The 19,655-nt window shown below is 45.2% G+C and overlaps 3 protein-coding genes across 27 annotated transcripts in view; 2 read left to right on the top strand and 1 right to left on the bottom strand.

Moving 5' to 3' along the window:
• The window catches only part of rxrga (retinoid x receptor, gamma a), a 51,900-nt gene extending 48,799 nt beyond the window's left edge, over positions 1–3,101 (top strand). For 2 of the 3 annotated variants that reach the window (XM_014139718.2, XM_014139716.2), the window contains exons 6-10: positions 894–1,023; positions 1,249–1,381; positions 1,637–1,728; positions 1,986–2,091; positions 2,588–3,101. In XM_014139718.2, coding sequence (XP_013995193.1) covers positions 894–1,023; positions 1,249–1,381; positions 1,637–1,728; positions 1,986–2,091; positions 2,588–2,735 — 609 coding nt within the window. In that variant the 3' untranslated portion in view covers positions 2,736–3,101. The remainder of the gene's footprint in view (positions 1–893; positions 1,024–1,248; positions 1,382–1,636; positions 1,729–1,985; positions 2,092–2,587) is intronic. The other variant, XM_014139717.2, reaches the window with a different exon arrangement.
• A 3,725-nt stretch (positions 3,102–6,826) lies between these two features.
• Positions 6,827–16,372, top strand: LOC106569000 (proteoglycan 4). Of its 4 annotated transcripts, XM_045693935.1 has the most exons (15): positions 6,827–7,002; positions 7,092–7,141; positions 7,264–7,357; positions 7,527–7,643; positions 7,888–8,001; positions 8,275–8,337; positions 8,499–8,594; positions 9,104–9,163; positions 9,394–9,552; positions 9,815–13,081; positions 13,315–13,401; positions 13,667–13,806; positions 13,984–14,140; positions 14,254–14,481; positions 15,675–16,372. In XM_045693935.1, the coding sequence occupies exons 2-15, from the start codon at positions 7,139–7,141 to the stop codon at positions 15,779–15,781; spliced, it is 4,692 nt and encodes a 1,563-aa protein (XP_045549891.1). In that variant the 5' UTR covers positions 6,827–7,002; positions 7,092–7,138; the 3' UTR covers positions 15,782–16,372. The 4 variants fall into 4 exon arrangements, with proteins under 4 accessions (XP_045549891.1, XP_045549894.1, XP_045549893.1 ...); XM_045693938.1 differs by lacking the exon at positions 8,499–8,594 and having other exon boundaries at positions 6,864–7,002; XM_045693937.1 differs by having other exon boundaries at positions 6,864–7,002; positions 7,092–7,357.
• LOC106568912 (nucleoprotein TPR) overlaps positions 15,829–19,655 on the bottom strand; it is a 29,506-nt gene continuing 25,679 nt past the window's right edge. For 16 of the 20 annotated variants that reach the window (XM_045693949.1, XM_045693942.1, XM_045693947.1 and 13 more), the window contains 5 exons: positions 17,525–18,261; positions 17,182–17,353; positions 16,777–16,886; positions 16,503–16,597; positions 15,829–15,996 (listed from right to left, as the gene is read on the bottom strand). In XM_045693949.1, coding sequence (XP_045549905.1) covers positions 18,166–18,261 — 96 coding nt within the window. In that variant the 3' untranslated portion in view covers positions 15,829–15,996; positions 16,503–16,597; positions 16,777–16,886; positions 17,182–17,353; positions 17,525–18,165. Of the gene's footprint in view, positions 15,997–16,502; positions 16,601–16,776; positions 16,887–17,181; positions 17,354–17,524; positions 18,262–19,655 lie in introns of all 20 variants that reach the window. The other 4 variants (XM_045693946.1, XM_045693953.1, XM_045693939.1 and 1 more) reach the window with 4 other exon arrangements.

Genomic DNA, 19,655 nt, shown 5'->3' with positions numbered 1-19,655 from the left:
TAATATAATTAGTGTCAATCTAAAATATTATCATATAATTTTAAATACAGTTCATATGGGTTTTATAAAAAAATATATATATATTTTTACATGTGAACAGACCATACATTTTTACTTAATTGGTCCCGTGTGGCTCTGTTGGTAGAGCATGGTGTTTGCAACACCAGGGTTGTGGGTTCGATTCCCACAGGGGACCAGTTCAGGGGAAAAAAAGAAAATGTATGAAATGAATGCATTCACTAGTGTAAGTCGCACTGGATAAGAGCGTCTGCTAAATGACTAAAATGTAAAAATGAAATCATAAACTGATTTCAGCCAGTGTATGGCTGTGATAAATGTATGGAATCATTCCTCAACAACTGGCTGGCAAGCTAGCTAACAAACACAGTGCAGATAAATTCTTCAAATTCATTATTTCACACAATATCTTATCACAGCACTGGCAAACCATGGTTGGTTGACCAACTCCCTGACCACATGTCCATTCTTGTATTCCACTTCCTAATTCTATTATTAACGGGAGCTAACATGGCTGCCATAGAATGTTGTAGAGTGTCATGTAAATGGATCATAATACAGAAACGTCAATGTCAACTCTTTAAACACGTGTGCCTGGATATAGTGCTTTTTGGTATGAAAGAAGTGTGTCGGATATGTCGCTTAGCAGAAAAACCCATTCGAAAGCACATAGAAAGTAAATATTTTAAAAGAACAGCCATAATTCATACACTTAGAAAGGGACACCCATGAGCACTCATTTCCGATGGAAAAAATTCAAATGTGAAAAATGTGCGTTTACCCCCCCCCCCATTTGTTCCATCTATACTCCGTTTCCTCTTTCATAGCCAATTTACTGAATGTTACATGTATGTCTTTGTCTGTCTATCCGACAGACGAACGACCCGGTCACCAACATCTGCCAGGCAGCAGACAAGCAGCTATTCACCCTGGTGGAGTGGGCCAAAAGGATCCCACACTTCTCTGAGCTGCCCCTGGACGACCAGGTCATCTTATTACGAGCAGGTAGACTCCAGCTACAGCACAGCTCACCAACCAGATCACCATGCATGTTCACTTACCATAGTGCTTAACTTGCGGGGGTAAAACAGAACAGTATGTTTCATTAGCGTCTTCACCCATTACCTACTATTACACAGACATGCCCTCACCCCTCTGGACAAGTACATTGTTCTAGTCACAATCCAAGTTAAACTCACCAGTTAACCGCTGTGCATCTCTCTCTGTCAGGCTGGAATGAGCTGCTCATCGCCTCGTTCTCCCACCGCTCTGTGACAGTGAAGGACGGGATCCTCCTGGCCACGGGCCTCCACGTCCACCGCAGCAGCGCCCACAGCGCAGGAGTGGGCTCCATCTTTGACAGGTCCGAGAAAAATACCTTTGTCAACAGTGTTACTCCTTGACGTTTGGAATATGGATACCATAGACCGTAATGCATAGCCGACACTATAGCTTCATCTTCTGTAACACGGTTAAAAATCTAGCCCTGGTATTTCTACAGCAGTAGACATGTCTGTACTGATAGTTTGTTGAGCATCTATAGATGGACTGACCAAATAAAGTGTTACCGTGTTTGTTTTTCCTATGACATGGTCTTTTCTCGCGTTGTGGTCTCCAGAGTGCTGACGGAGCTGGTGTCTAAGATGAAAGACATGCAGATGGACAAGACTGAGCTGGGCTGCCTCCGAGCCATCGTCCTCTTCAACCCAGGTAACTACAATCGACGAGAAATACAACAGAACAGAGGAGGCTCATCCGGAGAGGAAGAGGAGAGTGGTCATCCTCGTTCATTTGAGCATTCACGATATTCATCCAATAAGCCAATCCATTTTTTTTCTCAACATCATTTCAACTTTCTAAGTCACCAGCCACCATGTATTACAAACTCATTACAATCACACTTCACATTTGACATAGACTGTGTGCACAAGAGTAAGTTCCTGTCTATGAATGTTCTCTGCTTCCAGATGCCAAGGGCCTGTCTAATCCTACGGAGGTGGAGGCCCTGAGAGAGAAGGTGTACGCCTCGCTGGAGTCCTACACTAAACACAGATACCCGGAGCAGCCTGGCAGGTCAGTCTCACCCCGCCAGCTTATTTTAGTGTCTGTTCCTTTCAGGCTCGATCATGCACACTAATGTCCAGTCATTCAGCAGTATCACGTGTCTCACTCAAAGGCTCTTCCTATGATCCTGCAGCTGTTGAAAGCACAGGAGGTTGGTGGCACCTTAATTGGGGGAGAACGGGCTCGTGGTAATGACCGGAGTGGAGTCAGTGGAATGGTATCAAATAGATCCAACACATGGTTTCCAGGTGTTTGATGCCATTCCTTTTTCTCTGTTTCAGGCCATTGTTATGAGCCGTTCTCCACTTAGCAGCCTCCATTGGTTGAAAGAAACTAAATAGAGGCTCTAATTTCTTCATATTCCTTCTCCACTTTAAGATGATATGTCATAATTCATCTTTATGGTTTATGTGTACCATTAAAAATCATGAATAGGCTCTGAAATGACACCCCAGACTAGAGTAATCCATCCTCCCTTCTCGCTTTTGTCTCCTCTCCCGGTCAGATTTGCCAAGCTGTTGCTGCGTCTGCCTGCGCTGCGCTCCATCGGCCTCAAGTGTCTGGAGCACCTCTTCTTCTTCAAGCTGATAGGAGACACGCCCATAGACACGTTCCTCATGGAAATGCTTGAAGCGCCGCACCAGATCACATGACACGAGTCGTACCCATTGTAAATAACCCCTGAACCCAATTCCCAGATCCCCTACCCTTACCCCGGAGCACAACTGCTATGAAATCAAACTTGAGAGTTCTTAACTTGCATATTTTGTACCAACCACAATTAATAATGTGAAAATAAAACCTTTCTATTGGTATTTTAAGAAAATGCAACACTGTAAAAGGTGAATTCTAAAGAGGATTTTATTTTTTTTTGTAAATAGAAGAGTACTAATTATCAGATCTAGCAACAACTGAATGCAACATGAAGTCTTATTTTATTCAGTGATGAATAGTATGAAATACAATGTCACTAGCATAGAATATCTGTGGAAATAAAAAATAAAAAAGACGACTTTGAACGTGATGCCTGGTCAAGTCATTGTGCCTCGCCTTCAACGTTTATTCTTAACCTCGATTTGATTGGATTTGAATTGCAGTTAGAAAAGAGAACACGACTAAATAACTCACATTCTATACATGCATGTGTCGGAGAGAAGAATCCCAGCGGAGTTTATGAACAGAACCTCACCCTTCAAATAATCCAGATGTCTGTTTTTTATGCGATACACTTTTAATAAAGTCAATGGTATGTGGTAACATCATGTTCGGCGTCCTATCGTAATCTCCTTTGCGTTTGTGAAGTAACCTATCAAAAGAGAGGACAAGCAGCGTTGGAAAGCATGAGTATGGGAAATGCGTGGAAGTCCCAAACAGTAGTAACACATGGAACCCCAGTTGATTTTATAACGCCAGTGGACCAACCAACAGCTCTCCTACTTGCCATACCTCCATTTGTGTTTCATTAGTGAAACTGTAAAATACTAGCTAATTACTCTTCTGAAATTAGAGAGGTGTCTCATAAACAGTCTGGGTTACACACAAAGTAAGGACACGTGTGTATCGCTAACTACTGCTCTTGTAAGTTACAACATGCAAATGCAATAATGGAAGGTACATGATATTTCATCACAACAACATTGCCTTTGTTTCATAAGTAGGCTACAGTACACTTGAGTATTTTATACATTTCAAAGGTCGTAGTAAAATCCTTCTTTCAAGAGTAGTGGCACATTTCACATATGCTCTTATCCAGAGCAATTAGGGTTAAGTGCCTTGCTCAAGTGTACATCGACAGATTTTTCACCTAGTGGGCTCAGGGATACGAACCAGAAGACTTTTGGTTACTGGCCCAACGGTCTTAACTACTAGGCCACCTGCCACCCATACAGAAATACAGCGATCCATCTGCATTATAACTACTGATCTAAGACTAGTCTCTTGATCATCATATCCAAATGCCAGCCATACTCTTTAGATAGGACCATTTTGCTGACCTTGGTCACATGGAAATAGGCTATAAGCTGGGGCCCAGAGTTTTTCACAGTTGTGTCACGAGGTTAGGAAAAACCTCATGGCCCACACAGGCCACACTGAACGGTGCTGTAAAGTATAGCAGCTCGGTAATTCAGATTGATAGGAACCATGGGCTGAGCCTTCCCCTCACCCACCACTGTGAGTCCAGAGGCAGACAGAGACAGACGTCATGACAAGCTGTGGATGCCTTGCCAGCCAGTGTTACTGTGGTCTGGAGGCTGAACAGACTAAAACTCTGGGACAACTTAAAAAATATTGTCTGTAGGCAGGCAGCTGGGTAGTATAGTCTAATAAGTCCTCCAACACACAGCTTCTACAGACCACCTTTTACAAGACTCGGAATTGTTTTTCTTTTTTTATCTTTATTTTGACAGGGAGTCAATGCTGAGACCAAGGTCTCTTTTCCAGATAAGCCCTGTATAGCACCACAATACACATAAAAAAAACACATTCATATACACAATAAAATACACATTATACACAACAATGCATGAAAAGAAAAACAAATCATAAAAATACACATTTTCCAGTATAAAGGTCCCCTAACAACTGTCTGAAATGCCCTAGATGTAACGAGTGTCGTGTGTGGAGGACCAAGACGCAACAGGGAAGTGTATACTCATCTTCTCTTTTTAATATATAAGAAGGAGAAACAAAATAAACACGTATACAATTAACAAAAACAACACTAACTGTTCTGTCAGGTGACAAGCACAAAACAGAATAAAACTACCCACAATCCACAATACAAACACACCCCTAATTATAGGACCTTCAATCAGAGGCAACGATAGACAGCTGCCTCCAACTGAAGGCCCCAACACCAATTAGCTAAACATAGAAATACAAACGACTAGACTGAACATAGAAATAAACTAACATAGAACAATAACCAAAACCCTGGACTAATAAATCAAATACCCCTCTACCTGGACACATACACACAACCACCCTGAACCACATAAAACAAATACCCCCTGCCACGTCCTGACCAAACTAAACACTAACAAATAACACCTTTACAGGTCAGAACGTGACACTAGAAGCACCAATTCCTCCAATTTTAAAATGCATTGTAGATCATTCCACACGCAAGTTGCAAGGAAGCCAAAGGCTGATCTATCTAACTCTCTAGACACCAAAGGAGTCTCCAGAGCTAACCAGCCCTGTGAACGGGTTTTATAACTTATGATTTTAAATCTTAACAGTGATGTCATGTAAGTCGGAGGTTTGTGGAGCAGGGCTTTGTAAACAAAAGGAGCGTAATGGTGTGATTTAGGTGACTTCAACGAGGTCCAGCCAACCTTCTGGTAAAGAATACAGTGATTAGTAATAAAACTGTCTCCTGTGATAAAACGAAGGGAGCTATGAAAAAACGGCAGTTGCACTTTGATAACTAGTATCACCATAATCAAGAACAGGTAGAAAGGTTGACCTGCACGATCGGCTTCCTGCTGACTAGAGAGAGACGAGATCTGTAATTTTTTTTTTTTTAAAGTACAAGAGAGAATCAGTCCTTTTGAGGTCAACAACCTGTAGCATTCAGCGTCTTTCATATGTTAACCTGCCGTTGTTGGGTCTAGACTTATTTGATCTAGTGAACTCATACACAATTCGGAATCGAAGATTGTTGCTTTTGGTCAAAGACAAGTGTTTATGTGAAGCCAAGAGCATGTACTATAAAGCATGTGTGTAGAGTGTGGGTGTGTTTAAGAGTGCTCTTTGAAGCGCTCACTATTTTCATTCTTAAAACATACGGCCTCGTACAGACGGTTTGAATAATGTCTACAACATGTTCGTAGGAGGGGTAGAAGACATTACCTCAGAACAGAACCAGGAGATAATAATGTTCTTTCTTGAATGGACTCTTTTGTTCCAAACGCTCCACAAGCATCAAGAGGTCGGCCACCTCACAAAGAAGCTGCTGCTTAATTAGCACTTGTTTTTTCAATCACGAATGGTAGTGAGAGTAACTGCGGTGTTGGGGTTTGCCTCTCATTGTTATTGTAGCAAGACCAAATGACTGGAAGATCTTGTGTTGTACATAGACCTACTCTGAGAGAGATGAAGGCCACAATAAAGGTGTGCTAAATGATATACGTTCAAGTCATTTCACACAATTCAGTTGCTACATTATCACTTGGGTCCAGAGATTTTCCTGACCATATGACCTGACAAGGGAAAAACTTTAAGAGCCCACTTCACGTGGTCAGGACAAACTCAGGGCCCCAATTATCACATTATAGAGGATTTAAATTTGCCTAGTAATGGTTCATCATGTTCCAGTGAGTTACTGGAAAGAACACTATACTCCAGCCAAAGAATATAGTTAAAATATCACGTAAAAAATCTACATCTGTTATTTTTGTTGTTTAATACAGTATTATCATATTGGTTTAACGTTCAAGCCCTGAGAGTGAAAGTTTGACCACGCTCTGTGGTCCGACCACGTTGTGAATCACATGAGAAAAATCCAACATTTTAACCATCTGAGGTTGTTTGGCGAACTTTAATAAAGATAATAACAACCAATTAAACGTGTAGTTGTTTGAGTCCGTACAGAGTTGCGGGAACAACCATGCAGGTCTGGTTAACAGAAAGAACGTGGTGTGTTTTTTGGGGACCCTTGTAAAGGCAAGGTCGTCACCTCGCTGTGATGTCATCATTGTCTAAGGCCACAGACACTCTTCCAGTTTCTTATACCACGCCTCAACACGCCTGGCCAGTCTAGTTCTACTTCCTGTTAGTGCGTAGGAGGTCTCTGCATCATTTTGTGGTTTTAATTGGGGCTGTATTTGGACTAATTAAAAATGTCCTGCCCTAGCTGTCACTCCAAAAGCAGCCGTTCACACTATATAAAGGCCATTGGGAGTTAGGGAGAGCAAGGTGAGTTGACTGGAGTTGACTTGTGTGAAGGTGATTGGCTTTCTCTTATTTTCAGTTTCTAATCTTATAATTATTTCTATGTATTTCAGGGACCTATGAAGATGAATATGTGAAGAGAGCGCATTCTTGTTTAGTTATGGTTGGACCATTGGAATGTAACTTTGTAACACTCCGTTATGAATCAAATCAAAGAGGAAGATGTTTTTTTTTCCCTAGAAAGGACAAAGAAAGGTATTTCATGCTCTTGTTTCTCTATTCTAGTTGAAACTGAAAGTCATGATGACTGCATCATCGCTGCTGGCTGCCCTCGTGGTGGTGACCTGCGCTGCTCTTTTGCCATTCTCTGCTGCTCAAAGTAAGAAGCCATTGTCTGGTACAGGGGCCACATTATATGCTGAATATATGTGACACTGTCAATGTCAACAGTTCTGTAAGTCGCTATGGACCTTTTTAATGGTAGTACTAAATGTACAGTAATTGTTGTTTTTGAGCTCATCCCCTATTACTGTGACCCCAACCTTCAGCCAGTTGCAGTGGTCGATGTGGTGACCCGTTCACTCGTGGTCAGCCCTGCCAGTGTGACGCCAGCTGCCTCACTCACGACGAGTGCTGCAAGGACTTTGAGGCTCACTGCACTTTCGGTAAGACTGATGCTATTACTATGATATTACTATGCCATAATTCAATTCTCAATTATTTCAATGTAATTAGGATGGTTATTCATTAAACATTAGAGTCTGCATACATGCATGGATGTAAACATGTGTTGATGTACCTGAAACTCCAACTTTGTGACAGGCCAAGTCATCCATCAATGGTGTAGTAAACAGGACCAAAGTGTGTGTGTGTTGGTGAATATCATGGTCCATTTCTTCTCTCTTGCAGGTGAGTCGTGCAGTGGTAGGTGTGGTGAATCGTTCAGACGAGGCAGGCTTTGTGATTGTGACCCAGGCTGTGTCCGCTACGACACCTGTTGCCGTGACTACCAGAACCACTGTGGTATGAACAAAAACTATCTTTATGAAAGGACTAATTACAGAATATCAACACTTTATCATGATATCTTGAGTTAGTTCAATTTAACCAGCACAATGCAACCAATAATCAATTGAATTTGTCTGTCCCACAGAAAACAGGTCTAAAGAACAATGCCTATGTAGTAAATTATTAACAGTGAGTTGATGGGTCGAATTGAATGGCCCATGTTCGAATTGTAAAAAAAAAAAAAATGCATGCACAAATATCACAATATCAAACTTTCTTCTGTTTTAGATGCCACTACAACTCCACCACCAACTCAGAGGATCAAGCCGGATGCCAAGAAAAAGCCAACAGGTTCAGTTACCATCTTTGTCTTTGTAGCAAAGTAACTGCATGGATCAACAGATCTTGTGCACCCTGATTATACTGTAGGCCAAACAGGCTCTGGATGCTAGGTTAGAGTGGGCCATTTTAAACAATAGAAACATTAGCTTATTGCAATACATTTTCTTTAGTGCCTCCCAAGAACAAACCCATCAGCGAGACAGAATTTAAGAGTCTCAAATCTCCCAAGAAACCTTCAAACAGCGAGAGTGAGGAAAGCAGCCAAGGTACGTGTGTACCTGCCATGTTTTGCATTTTAGGTGGGGCCCTGATTTTCTACTGACCGTATGACTGCCAGGAAAAACTCAGGGCACAAGTTATGGCTTTCCATTGGCTGTGTGATAACCAATGGCATAGAAAGGCTTCAGAATCCTACAATAGACTGAGGGAACTATAGTGTCAATCGTCAAATAATTTAACAAGGCAATGCTTGTGGACTGGAAGAGCAGCTAGCCTCCATTTGGTTACATGGGTTGATCAGTGACTGCATGTGAGAATGTAACCCATAACAGGCCTCTCTATAGGCTATTGGCAGGGTTGCGTAGGTTACTTTCTGAATGCAATTTGTTACTCCCCAACCCTGGCTATTGGTGTATGGAGGTCAGATGAGATAAAAGCGATAATTGTACTGTTACTTGCAACAGTTTCCAGGGGCTGAGAATGTGTATATCTTTTCCCTCTGGGTCTTAAAACACAACCGTTGTTCAATTTATTGTGTTTTTTGTTATGTTTTCAGACCAGAGCCAGACCATATACCCTTCTCCATCCGACCTCTTCCCTGAGACTCAGGACTATGGTAAGTTTAGGCTATTGGTGGTGCTCTTGTCCATCATTGACACTGTCAGAACACAGCAACAGAGAAGTGAAGAGATTGAGGACTTTGTCAGTAGACAAGGAGCTTGTGCTGAGCAACACACTTGATTAAGAACAACAGCTACCAACATGCTAGACTCAGTCATTGTTTTATATTTTCTATGGTAGGTTTACCCCGTGGATTCCTGTAACCCGTTTCTGTGTTTCACACAGATACCAACGGCCCTTACCCTGGATCCAGCAGCCCCAAGAGCCAGAGTCACTATTCTCTTTTCTCTGAGGACCCAGCTTCCCCTTTGAACCCTGACTTCTACCCTCTGACTGACAGCTTCAATGGTCCCAGCTCCACAGCCCCAGCTACTGTCATGGATGGTGAGAGCTCATACAATTTGAAATATACAATATGGCAAAGTGTTTGATAAAAGTATTGTCTGAGAAAGTGACAGAAAGGCTGGTTATTATTTATGTTTTGAAGTAGTCGAGCGACAAGGGCAAAGTTCTTAATGCATATAAGTAGACTTAGGAGAAATCCAATGTTTTCTGAGTGCTGATGCATTGTGTAGTATTTTGTATGCCAGCTTGTGTTTGTTTGTATGTACATGTTCTAACATCCTTCATCTTACCTCCTGTGAAGCTCTGAGTGATGCAGCCACCAGTCTCTTGGAGGGAATCTCCCCCCTCCTCCCTACACCCATGGCCACCACTCCCTCTGCCCTGCCTTCCTTCACTGGTCAGCTCCCTGGACCTGCTAACTTCCCATCCACTGGCTTGCCCATGCCCAGCCATGGTGGACCCTCAGCGGGTAACGCTGGCCCCCGGGCCCTGTTGTCTGGACCTCCCCTGCTCCCTACTCTGGCAGATATCGCCAAGGCCTTGGGGCTAAAGAACCCCATCACTCTGGCAGACATAGCCAAGGCCATGGGGCTCAACACTGCCAATGACCCAATCACTTTGGCAAACATAGCCAAGGCCTTGGGGTTCAACAACCCCAATGATCCTAAACCTCCCCAAAACCCCAAGAACTCCATCGTTCTGGCAGACATAGCCGAAGCAATGGGGCTTAACTCCCCCAATGACCCAATCACTTTGGCAAACATAGCCAAGGCCTTGGGGTTCAAGAGCCCCAACGACCCTAAACCCCGGCAAGACCCCAGCTCTCTGGCAGACATAGCCAAGGCCTTGGGGCTCAACTCCCCCAATGACCCCATCACATTGGCAAACATAGCGAAGGCCTTGGGGTTCAACAACTCCAATGACCCTAAACCTCCCCAAAACCCCAACAACCCCATCACTCTGGTAGACATAGCCAAGGCCTTGGGGCTCAACAGCCCCAACGACCCCATCACTTTGGCAAACATAGCCAAGGCCTTGGGATTCAACGACCCCAATGCTCCTAAAAACCCCCAATACCCCAGCTCTCTGGCAGACATAGCCAAGGCATTAGGCTACAACATCAACGAACCCATTACTTTGGCAGACATAGCCAAGGCCTTAGGGCTCAAAAAAGAAAACAACCCCTTCACTCTGGCAGACATAGCCAAGGCCTTAGGGCTCAAAACCCCCAAAGACCCCATCACGTTGGCAAACATAGCCAAGGCCTTGGGGCTCAAAGACCCCAGCACTCTGGCAGACATAGCCAAGGCCTTAGGGTTCAACAACCCCAACGACCCTAAACCCCCCCAAACCCCCAGCTATCTGTCAGACATAGCTAAGGCCTTAGGGCTGAACAGCCCCAATGACCCAATCACTTTGGCAAACATAGCCAGGGTCTTGGGGCTGAACGACCCCAACAAACCCATCACTCTGGCAGACATAGCCAAGGCCTTGGGGCTCAATGACTCCAGCAAATTGGCAGACATAGCCAAGGCCTTGGGGGTCAAGAACTCCAACAAACCCATCACTCTGGAAGACATAGCCAAGGTTTTGGGATTCAAAAACCCCAAAGATCCAAACACTCTGGCAGATGTAGCCACGGCCTTGGGGCTCAACGACCCCTACAAACCCATCACTCTGGCAGACATAGCCACGGCGTTGGGACTCAGTGACCCCAGCACTCTGGCAGACATAGCCAAGGCCTTGGGGGTCAACAGCCCCAACGACCCTAAAAGACCCAGCAACCACAACACTCTGGCAGACATAGCCAAGGCACTGGGGCTCAACGACCCCAACAAACCCATCACTCTGGCAGACATAGCCAAGGCCTTGGGGGTCAACAACCCCAACGACCCTAAACCCCCCCAAAACCCCAACAAACCCATCACTCTGGCAGACATAGCCAAGGCCTTAGGGCTCAAAACACCCAACAACCCCTTCACTCTGGCAGACATAACCAAGACCTTAGGGCTCAAAACCCCCAAAGACCCCATCACTTTGGCAAACATAGCCAAGGCCTTGGGGCTCAAAGACCCCAGCACTCTTGCAGACATAGCCAAGGCCTTAGGGTTCAACAACCCCAACGACCCTAAACCCCCCCAAAACCCCAGCTATCTGTCAGACATAGCTAAGGCCTTAGGGCTCAACAGCCCCAATGACCCAATCACTTTGGCAAACATAGCCAGGGCCTTGGGGCTGAACGACCCCAACAAACCAATCACACTGGCAGACATAGCCAATGCCTTGGGTCTCAATGACTCCAGAACTTTAGCAGACATAGCCAAGCCCTTGGGGGTCAAGAACCCAAACAAACCCATCACTCTGGCAGACATAGCCAAGGTTTTGGGATTCAAAAACCCCAACGACCCTAAAACCTCCCAAAACCCCAACACTCTGGCAGATGTAGCCAAGGCCTTGGGGCTCAACGACCCCTACACACTCATCACTCTGGCAGACATAGCCACGGCGTTGGGACTCAGTGACCCCAGCACTCTGGCAGACGTAGCAAAGGCCTTGGGGGTCAACAGCCCCAACGACCCTAAAAGACCCAGCAACAGCAACACTCTGGCAGACATAGCCAAAGCACTGGGGCTCAACGACCCCAACAAACCCATCACTCTGGCAGACATAGCCAAGGCCTTGGGGGTCAACAACCCCAACGACCCTAAACCCCCCCAAAACCCCAACGAACCCATCACTCTGGCAGACATAGCCAAGGCCTTAGGGCTCAAAACACCCAACAACCCCTTCACTCTGGCAGACATAACCAAGGCCTTAGGGCTCAAAACCCCCAAAGACCCCATCACTTTGGCAAACATAGCCAAGGCCTTGGGGCTCAAAGACCCCAGCACTCTTGCAGACATAGCCAAGGCCTTAGGGTTCAACAACCCCAACGACCCTAAACCCCCCCAAAACCCCAGCTATCTGTCAGACATAGCTAAGGCCTTAGGGCTCAACAGCCCCAATGACCCAATCACTTTGGCAAACATAGCCAGGGCCTTGGGGCTGAACGACCCCAACAAACCAATCACACTGGCAGACATAGCCAACGCCTTGGGTCTCAATGACTCCAGCACTTTAGCAGACATAGCCAAGCCCTTGGGGGTCAAGAACCCCAACAAACCCATCACTCTGGCAGACATAGCCAAGGTTTTGGGATTCAAAAACCCCAACGACCCTAAAACCTCCCAAAACCCCAACACTCTGGCAGATGTAGCCAAGGCCTTGGGGCTCAACGACCCCTACACACCCATCACTCTGGCAGACATAGCCACGGCGTTGGGACTCAGTGACCCCAGCACTCTGGCAGACGTAGCCAAGGCCTTGGGGGTCAACAGCCCCAACGACCCTAAAAAACCCAGCAACCGCAACACTCTGGCAGACATAGCCAAGGCACTGGGGCTCAACGACCCCAACAAACCCATCACTCTGGCAGACATAGCCAAGGCCTTGGGACTCAAAGACCCCAGCACTACAGCAGAAATAACCAAGTCCTTGGGCTACAACAACCCCAACACAGGTCTACCAGGTAGGAATGCTATGTAGATTGGATACTATGTTGTGTTTCTACATCAGTAATCTTTAGGATGTCTACTGCATCAATTGAGTATTGATTTAATGTGCATGTAATCAGAGTCAAGTAGGTATTTAGCGATTAAACAGTAAGTTATACTTATTATATTATACAGTAAATGACAACAATAAACATTGTTCACAATTTTAATGGCTTCTCCCCACACGGACGTGAACTCTTTACTCTAGATGCCGACAGTAACCCAGACCTCTGCAGTGACCTGCCCATCAACGGATTGACCACTCTGGCCAACGGAACCATTCTCATCTTCAAGGGTATGTGTGTGTGGAGCATAGTGGCCTAGCTCGTGACTAGCTCGTGGCTAGCTCTTGGCTAGCTCTGTCCTATCTCACTCATTACTTACTGATCAAATATTTATGAAGGTCAAGTAGCTTTTCCAAAGAAGCAAAAAAATATGAATATTTCTCTGCTCCTTTCTTTTCCTGAAATAGCATAACAATGTGTAGCCTATAACCCTAAAGGAAATAGTTACTTGATGCATCGTTTCCTAATGATTGTGGTTCTGTTGCCCCCAACCAGGTCATTTCTTCTGGACGATGGATCCCATCACCAAGGACCATGGGCCGGCCCGCAACATCACAGAGGAGCTGGGCATCCCCTCCCCCATCGACAGTGCCTTCACCCGCACCAACTGCCAGGACAAGAGCTACATCATCAAGGTGCTGTAGAACTGCCGGGGGAAAAACCTAGAACCTGGGAAAAGCTCAGTGGGTTGGGGCAGTGGATATGCCTAGGTGGAACCTAATGACCTAAACACTTTCGATGGGATTGGGATATTGTCACATGGATCCTTTTTGCATAGCCTATATAATGTCCCCATCTCTTGTCCATCTCAGGGTGATGACTACTGGGGGATGGATAATGGCAACATGGAGCCTGGTTACCCCAAATCTGTTGCCTCTGGTTTTCATGGTCTGACTGGCACCATCACTGCAGCCCTGCCTGTGCCTGCAACCAGGAGGAGGCCTGAGTCTGTCTACTTCTTCAAGAAAGGTAAAGGAGAGCTTGAGGATTACCACTACCGAACCTACTCCCATTGCTTAACGTGATGAGTTACACCAATGAGTTCGCTATCCTCAATCCACATCCATTTCTTTCTCCCACAGGAGGCACCATGCAGAAATACTCATACCATGCTGGAAGTAGCACTGTCTGTGGCAGGAAATCCAAGTCCAGTACAAAGAAACGCCACGCTCGCCAAACAGAGATGAGTCTGGGAGCCGAGATCAACATCAAGCTGGCTCTGAAAGGCTTTCCCTCCTCAGTGACCTCAGCGGTGTCTGTCCCCAGCCCCAAGAAGGCCGACGGATACGACTACTTCCTCTTCGCTGGACGTAAGTCTATGACAATGTTCACGATGTACTGTACATCTGATAACCAAAATATCTATTACATCAGCAAAATACTGTTTATGGGTCTTTCTATAAACTAGGGTACAAGTGAGGATTTCCTACACTGGACGACTTGGGGGATCATAGCTATAGTCAATCAAATTCACGACTTGATTTAAAACCTATGTTTAACCGTTATCATGGTTGGTGTCTTGACGATTTGTCCAAAGTCATGCGACATAAAACATTACTTTTCTGTCCTTGCATTTATGGCAGTGTAAGTTGTCGTTGATTCATATATTAAGCATTAATCAGTAAAATGAATGGACTTGAACCCTGTAAGAATCCTGGATCTAGCAGTCGGACAGTTTTTTGTATAGAGATCTCAGGAATGCAGTGTAACTACCTAGCATTTTGTGTCTCCTTACGTTACGGGGTGAAAACAGTTAATGGGCACACAAATCCAAAACAATATATGCATTGAAAAATTTGAAAGCTTCTAACCGAAAGGGTCACGTTACCTTGATATGTAAAACATAAATCGATATGGTCATTAATGTGGTTCTTCAATAATTATGCATAATCCTTGTTGGATGCGCATTTGGTGTCCAGTTGATTACTAGCATGCTAATAAATACCCATAGACTTACAGTCATTGCGCTAACGCTAGTTAGCATTGGCTCACGGAACTTACCTCAAACTTGCTTCATACGGGACAGAGACATCAAAATGGTATCCAAAAGTTCATCTGACTCTGGGGAAGTAGATAAAGGGCCTAATTTCCCAAAGTATCCCTTTAAAGGATTATTTTAGGCCTATGTTGATGTATAAGAGGAGTTATGGGCCAACATGCATATATTCACTTTTATTCCTCTAAGTACACATGTGGAACGGCATGAAAATCAGTTTTATTTAAAACCATTTTGAAATGTTGAACCCAATGTCAGACATTGGCCCCATGATTTATAGAAAGACCCTTATACAGAAAATACCAGTTCAAAATAAATAAGTAATGATCCAGTATAATAATGAAGTATTACTGGTATATTCTATCATATGTTGTATTTGTCAGATGCATAAACATTGCCTTGACATGCAATTCTTAAATATCCTGTGCAACTGCAGCTGTTCTGTTGAAAAAGGGTCTAGTAAAACTTTAAGTCAATATGTTAACACGAACACTATTCCCTTTTTAGCTCTGTACTTCAACATCAAGATATCTGGTGATCTGCCTGCTCTGGCCAAACCAGACAACGCTGATCCCCGCCAAAACTCCATCACGAAGTGGCTCAAGTGTATCTAGAGCATTCCCTATGGATGGACCAACAACGCACAAAGCACACCTATGGCAACCATTTTCTTTTTTTTATTACATCGTACGATCACAAATTGGTAGGATTTTTAAATAGACTAAGACACGATGATTGAGACTTGGGAGTAAGGGAATGGAGCAGTCCATGATGACATCATTAGTGGGGTAGGTTTCCTCTACTTCTTCCTGCTCGTGGGAAGCCCATACTTTGAATGGAAGGGGTGAGAAGAGACCGGTTCAATCTTAGCCATTAGACATCATCCAAAATTGCCACTTCATGAAGTTTATAACTCTCAATTGTGTTTCTTAAGCTCGGCTCACTAGAGCTTCTTTGAATGTTGTTTTGATGTGCATCGAAATAGCTACCTCTCTGAACTCAAACATCAGCTAAAACATTTGACAAGACCCCACGTTAAGACCACACCAGGTGGGTTTAAATATCTCTTGCATGACCGGAACCCTGCTCCAAACTTTCTTGTGTCACATGTAATCCAACATGCCAAACAAAAGTATACAATGTATCCTATGTGTCGCTTACTTTCTCTGGCTTCATCAAACTAATAAAGTAAAGCTTCTCATCTACTTTGTTGTGCCGTGTGTTTCTATGATGTAAGAGTATGGTGGCGACACCACTGCTCAGTTGAATGGACTCATACCATGTTGTTCTGGGTTAAAAGTAGCCTTCAAGACTTAAAAAGAGATGAACGCTCACCTCCTCTGGGGATGAGCGACCTGCCTCCGTTGGCTGTCCTCATGGGCAGAGAGCGCTGGGCTATGGGGCGGCCGGAGGGCTTGGGCTGCACACTGCTACTGGTGTCGAGAGAGTGAGAGTGAGAGAGAGAGAGAGAGAGAGAGATAGAAAGAGGTTGGGAGCAGGGAATAGAGAAGGTTAAGATAAGAGAACAAGAAAGAGAGACTGAAAAAGAAAAGTGTGTGAGAGAGTTTGTGACAAAGAGAGACGCTGAAAGAGGGAAAGCTGTACTGACCGGCCAAGCTGGAGGTAGGCTCCTGGCTTGTGGAAGAAAGACTGGCATCGTCTGACAGCTGGGCAGAGTCCATCTCAGCCTGGCTATCCATTGACGCTTAACCACTGGTACTGAGAGGAAAGAAAAGTGTGTATGAGCAACACAAATGCAGTGTATTCTGAAAGTATTCAGATCACTGTGCTTTTTCCACATTTTGTTACATTAAATTGTTTTTTTTCTTCAATCTACACACAATACCCCATAATGACAAAGCAAAAACTGGTTTTAAGAATGTTTTGCAAATTCGTTCCAAATAAAAAACAGAAATATCAAATTTACATAAGTATTCAGATCCTTTACTCTGAATATTTGGCAGCGATTACAGCCTCAAGTCGTCTTGGGTATGACGCTACAAGCCTGGCACACCTGTATTTGTGGAGTTTCTCCCATTCTTCTCTGCAGATCCTCTCAAGCTCTGTCAGGTTGGATGGGGAGAGTTGCTGCACAGATATTTTCAGGTCTCTCCAGAGATCTGGCTGGGCCACTCAAGGACATTCAGAGACGTGTCCCGAAGCCACTCCTGACTTGCAGACAGCCTCTGTGGGATAAACAACCACAAGGACACTAAATTAAACAAAACATTTTTGCACAGCTGATTCAGAGCACATTTTGAGTATTGTATTTGAGTATCAAGCTTGTTAGTACAGGTTACATCTGAATATCTGTATCTACGTCAGAAAGCCCATGTTTTTCTGGATCAGGTTCTTACCCGTGCGGGTTGGGGTCCCAGGCCCAGCTCAGGACCAGGAGGCTGAATGTAGAGGAGTGGGGGCAGGGGGTCGGCGGGGAACGGACTGGGGCAGGCACCCCTGACGGGGGTCCAGGCTGAAGCTGGGGACAGAGGAAGAGGAGGTAGAGAAGGAAAAGGCGGTAGTAGTACTAGAGGTAGGCTGTAGTAGTTCTCTTGGGGGGGGTTCGGACATGGCCATGGGCAAGGACTCGTGGTGATGCTGCTCCACTCACCTGGAAGCAGAGGAAAGGACTCATGTCTCGGACTCTGATACAGCAGGCACTAAGTCACACACATCTGCCCGAAGTTTCTATACTATCTGTTTATTTTCCCAGCATCGAAAGTGAAAGGTGAATTTTACACAATACGGCATCCATATTAGGAAGTCTCAATTGTCATACAAAATGCTCTCAGTTGTCGGCCAAAACTCCCTCAGTCGTCAGTGTTTCATCTGCTGACAACTGAGGGACTTCCTAATATGAATCCCGTACATAACAGTCCATCTCTCCCTCGCCGCTCTGTGAGTCAGCCTGTTTCTGGGAGCTGGAGTCTGTAGCTCCCATGCTCTCCTCAAACTCCGAAGCAGGCTCCGTGGTCTCAGGGACCGTCACGTTTCCCTCTCATTCGTACGGCTCGTTGGTGTCTCCGCTCCCCTCGTAGCGCTCCTCTTCTTCCATCCCCTGGTCGTCATCATCATCATCCTCCTCGTCCTCTACCTCATAGTAGGAAAATAAGAAATATGAATTTCAATTGCTTTAATATATAAATCAAATGTACTTATCAACTAGGGTTCCACCTTCAGAGGACTGCAGCCCTGCAGGGGTTAACACACATAGGGGTTCAAGGTCAAGTTAAAAGTATACCATCTTTTTCTACCCTGGGGGACATTATACCATCTATTGCTGCCCTGGGGGACAGTATACCATCTATTGCTGCCCTGGGGGACAGTATACCATCTATTGCTGCCCTGGGGGACAGTATACCATCTATTGCTGCCCTGGGGGACAGTATACCATCTATTGCTGCCCTGGGGGACAGTATACCATCTATTGCTGCCCTGGGGGACAGTATACCATCTATTGCTGCCCTGGGGACAGTATACCATCTATTGTTGCCCTGGGGACAGTATACCATCTATTGCTGCCCTGGCGGACAGTATACCATCCATTGTTGCCCTGGGGACAGTATACCATCTATTGCTGCCCTGGGGACAGTATACCATCTATTGCTGCCCTGGGGGACAGTATACCATCTATTGTTGCCCTGGGGACAGTATACCATCTATTGCTGCCCTGGGGGACAGTATACCATCTATTGCTGCCCTGGGGGACAGTATACCATCTATTGCTGCCCTGGGGGACAGTATACCATCTATTGCTGCCCTGGGGACAGTATACCATCTATTGCTGCCCTGGGGGACAGTATACCATCTATTGTTGCCCTGGGGACAGTATACCATCTATTGCTGCCCTGGGGGACAGTATACCATCTATTGCTGCCCTGGGGGACAGTATACCATCTATTGCTGCCCTGGGGGACAGTATACCATCTATTGCTGCCCTGGGGGACAGTATACCATCTATTGCTGCCCTGGGGGACAGTATACCATCTATTGCTGCCCTGGGGACAGTATACATGTATTGCTGCCCTGGGGGACAGTATACATTTATTGCTACCCTGGGGGACAGTATACATTTATTGCTGCCCTGGGGGACAGTATACATTTATTGTTGCCCTGGGGACATTATACTATCTATTGCTGCCCTGGGGGACAGTATACCATCTATTTCTACCCTGGGGAACAGTATACCATCTATTGTTGCCCTGGGGACAGTATACCATCTATTGCTGCCCTGGGGGACAGTATACCATCTATTGTTGCCCTGGGGACAGTATACCATCTATTGCTGCCCTGGGGGACAGTATACCATCTATTGCTGCCCTGGGGGACAGTATACCATCTATTGTTGCCCTTGGGGACAGTATACCATCTACTGCTGCCCTGGGGGACAGTATACCATCTATTGTTGCCCTGGGGACAGTATACCATCTATTGCTGCCCTGGGGACAGTATACCATCTATTGTTGCCCTGGGGACAGTATACCATCT

This window comes from Salmo salar, chromosome ssa14, assembly GCF_905237065.1.
Source record: "Salmo salar chromosome ssa14, Ssal_v3.1, whole genome shotgun sequence".
Classification (NCBI taxonomy): domain Eukaryota; kingdom Metazoa; phylum Chordata; class Actinopteri; order Salmoniformes; family Salmonidae; genus Salmo; species Salmo salar.
This window is presented reverse-complemented; position numbering and strand designations above follow the sequence as displayed.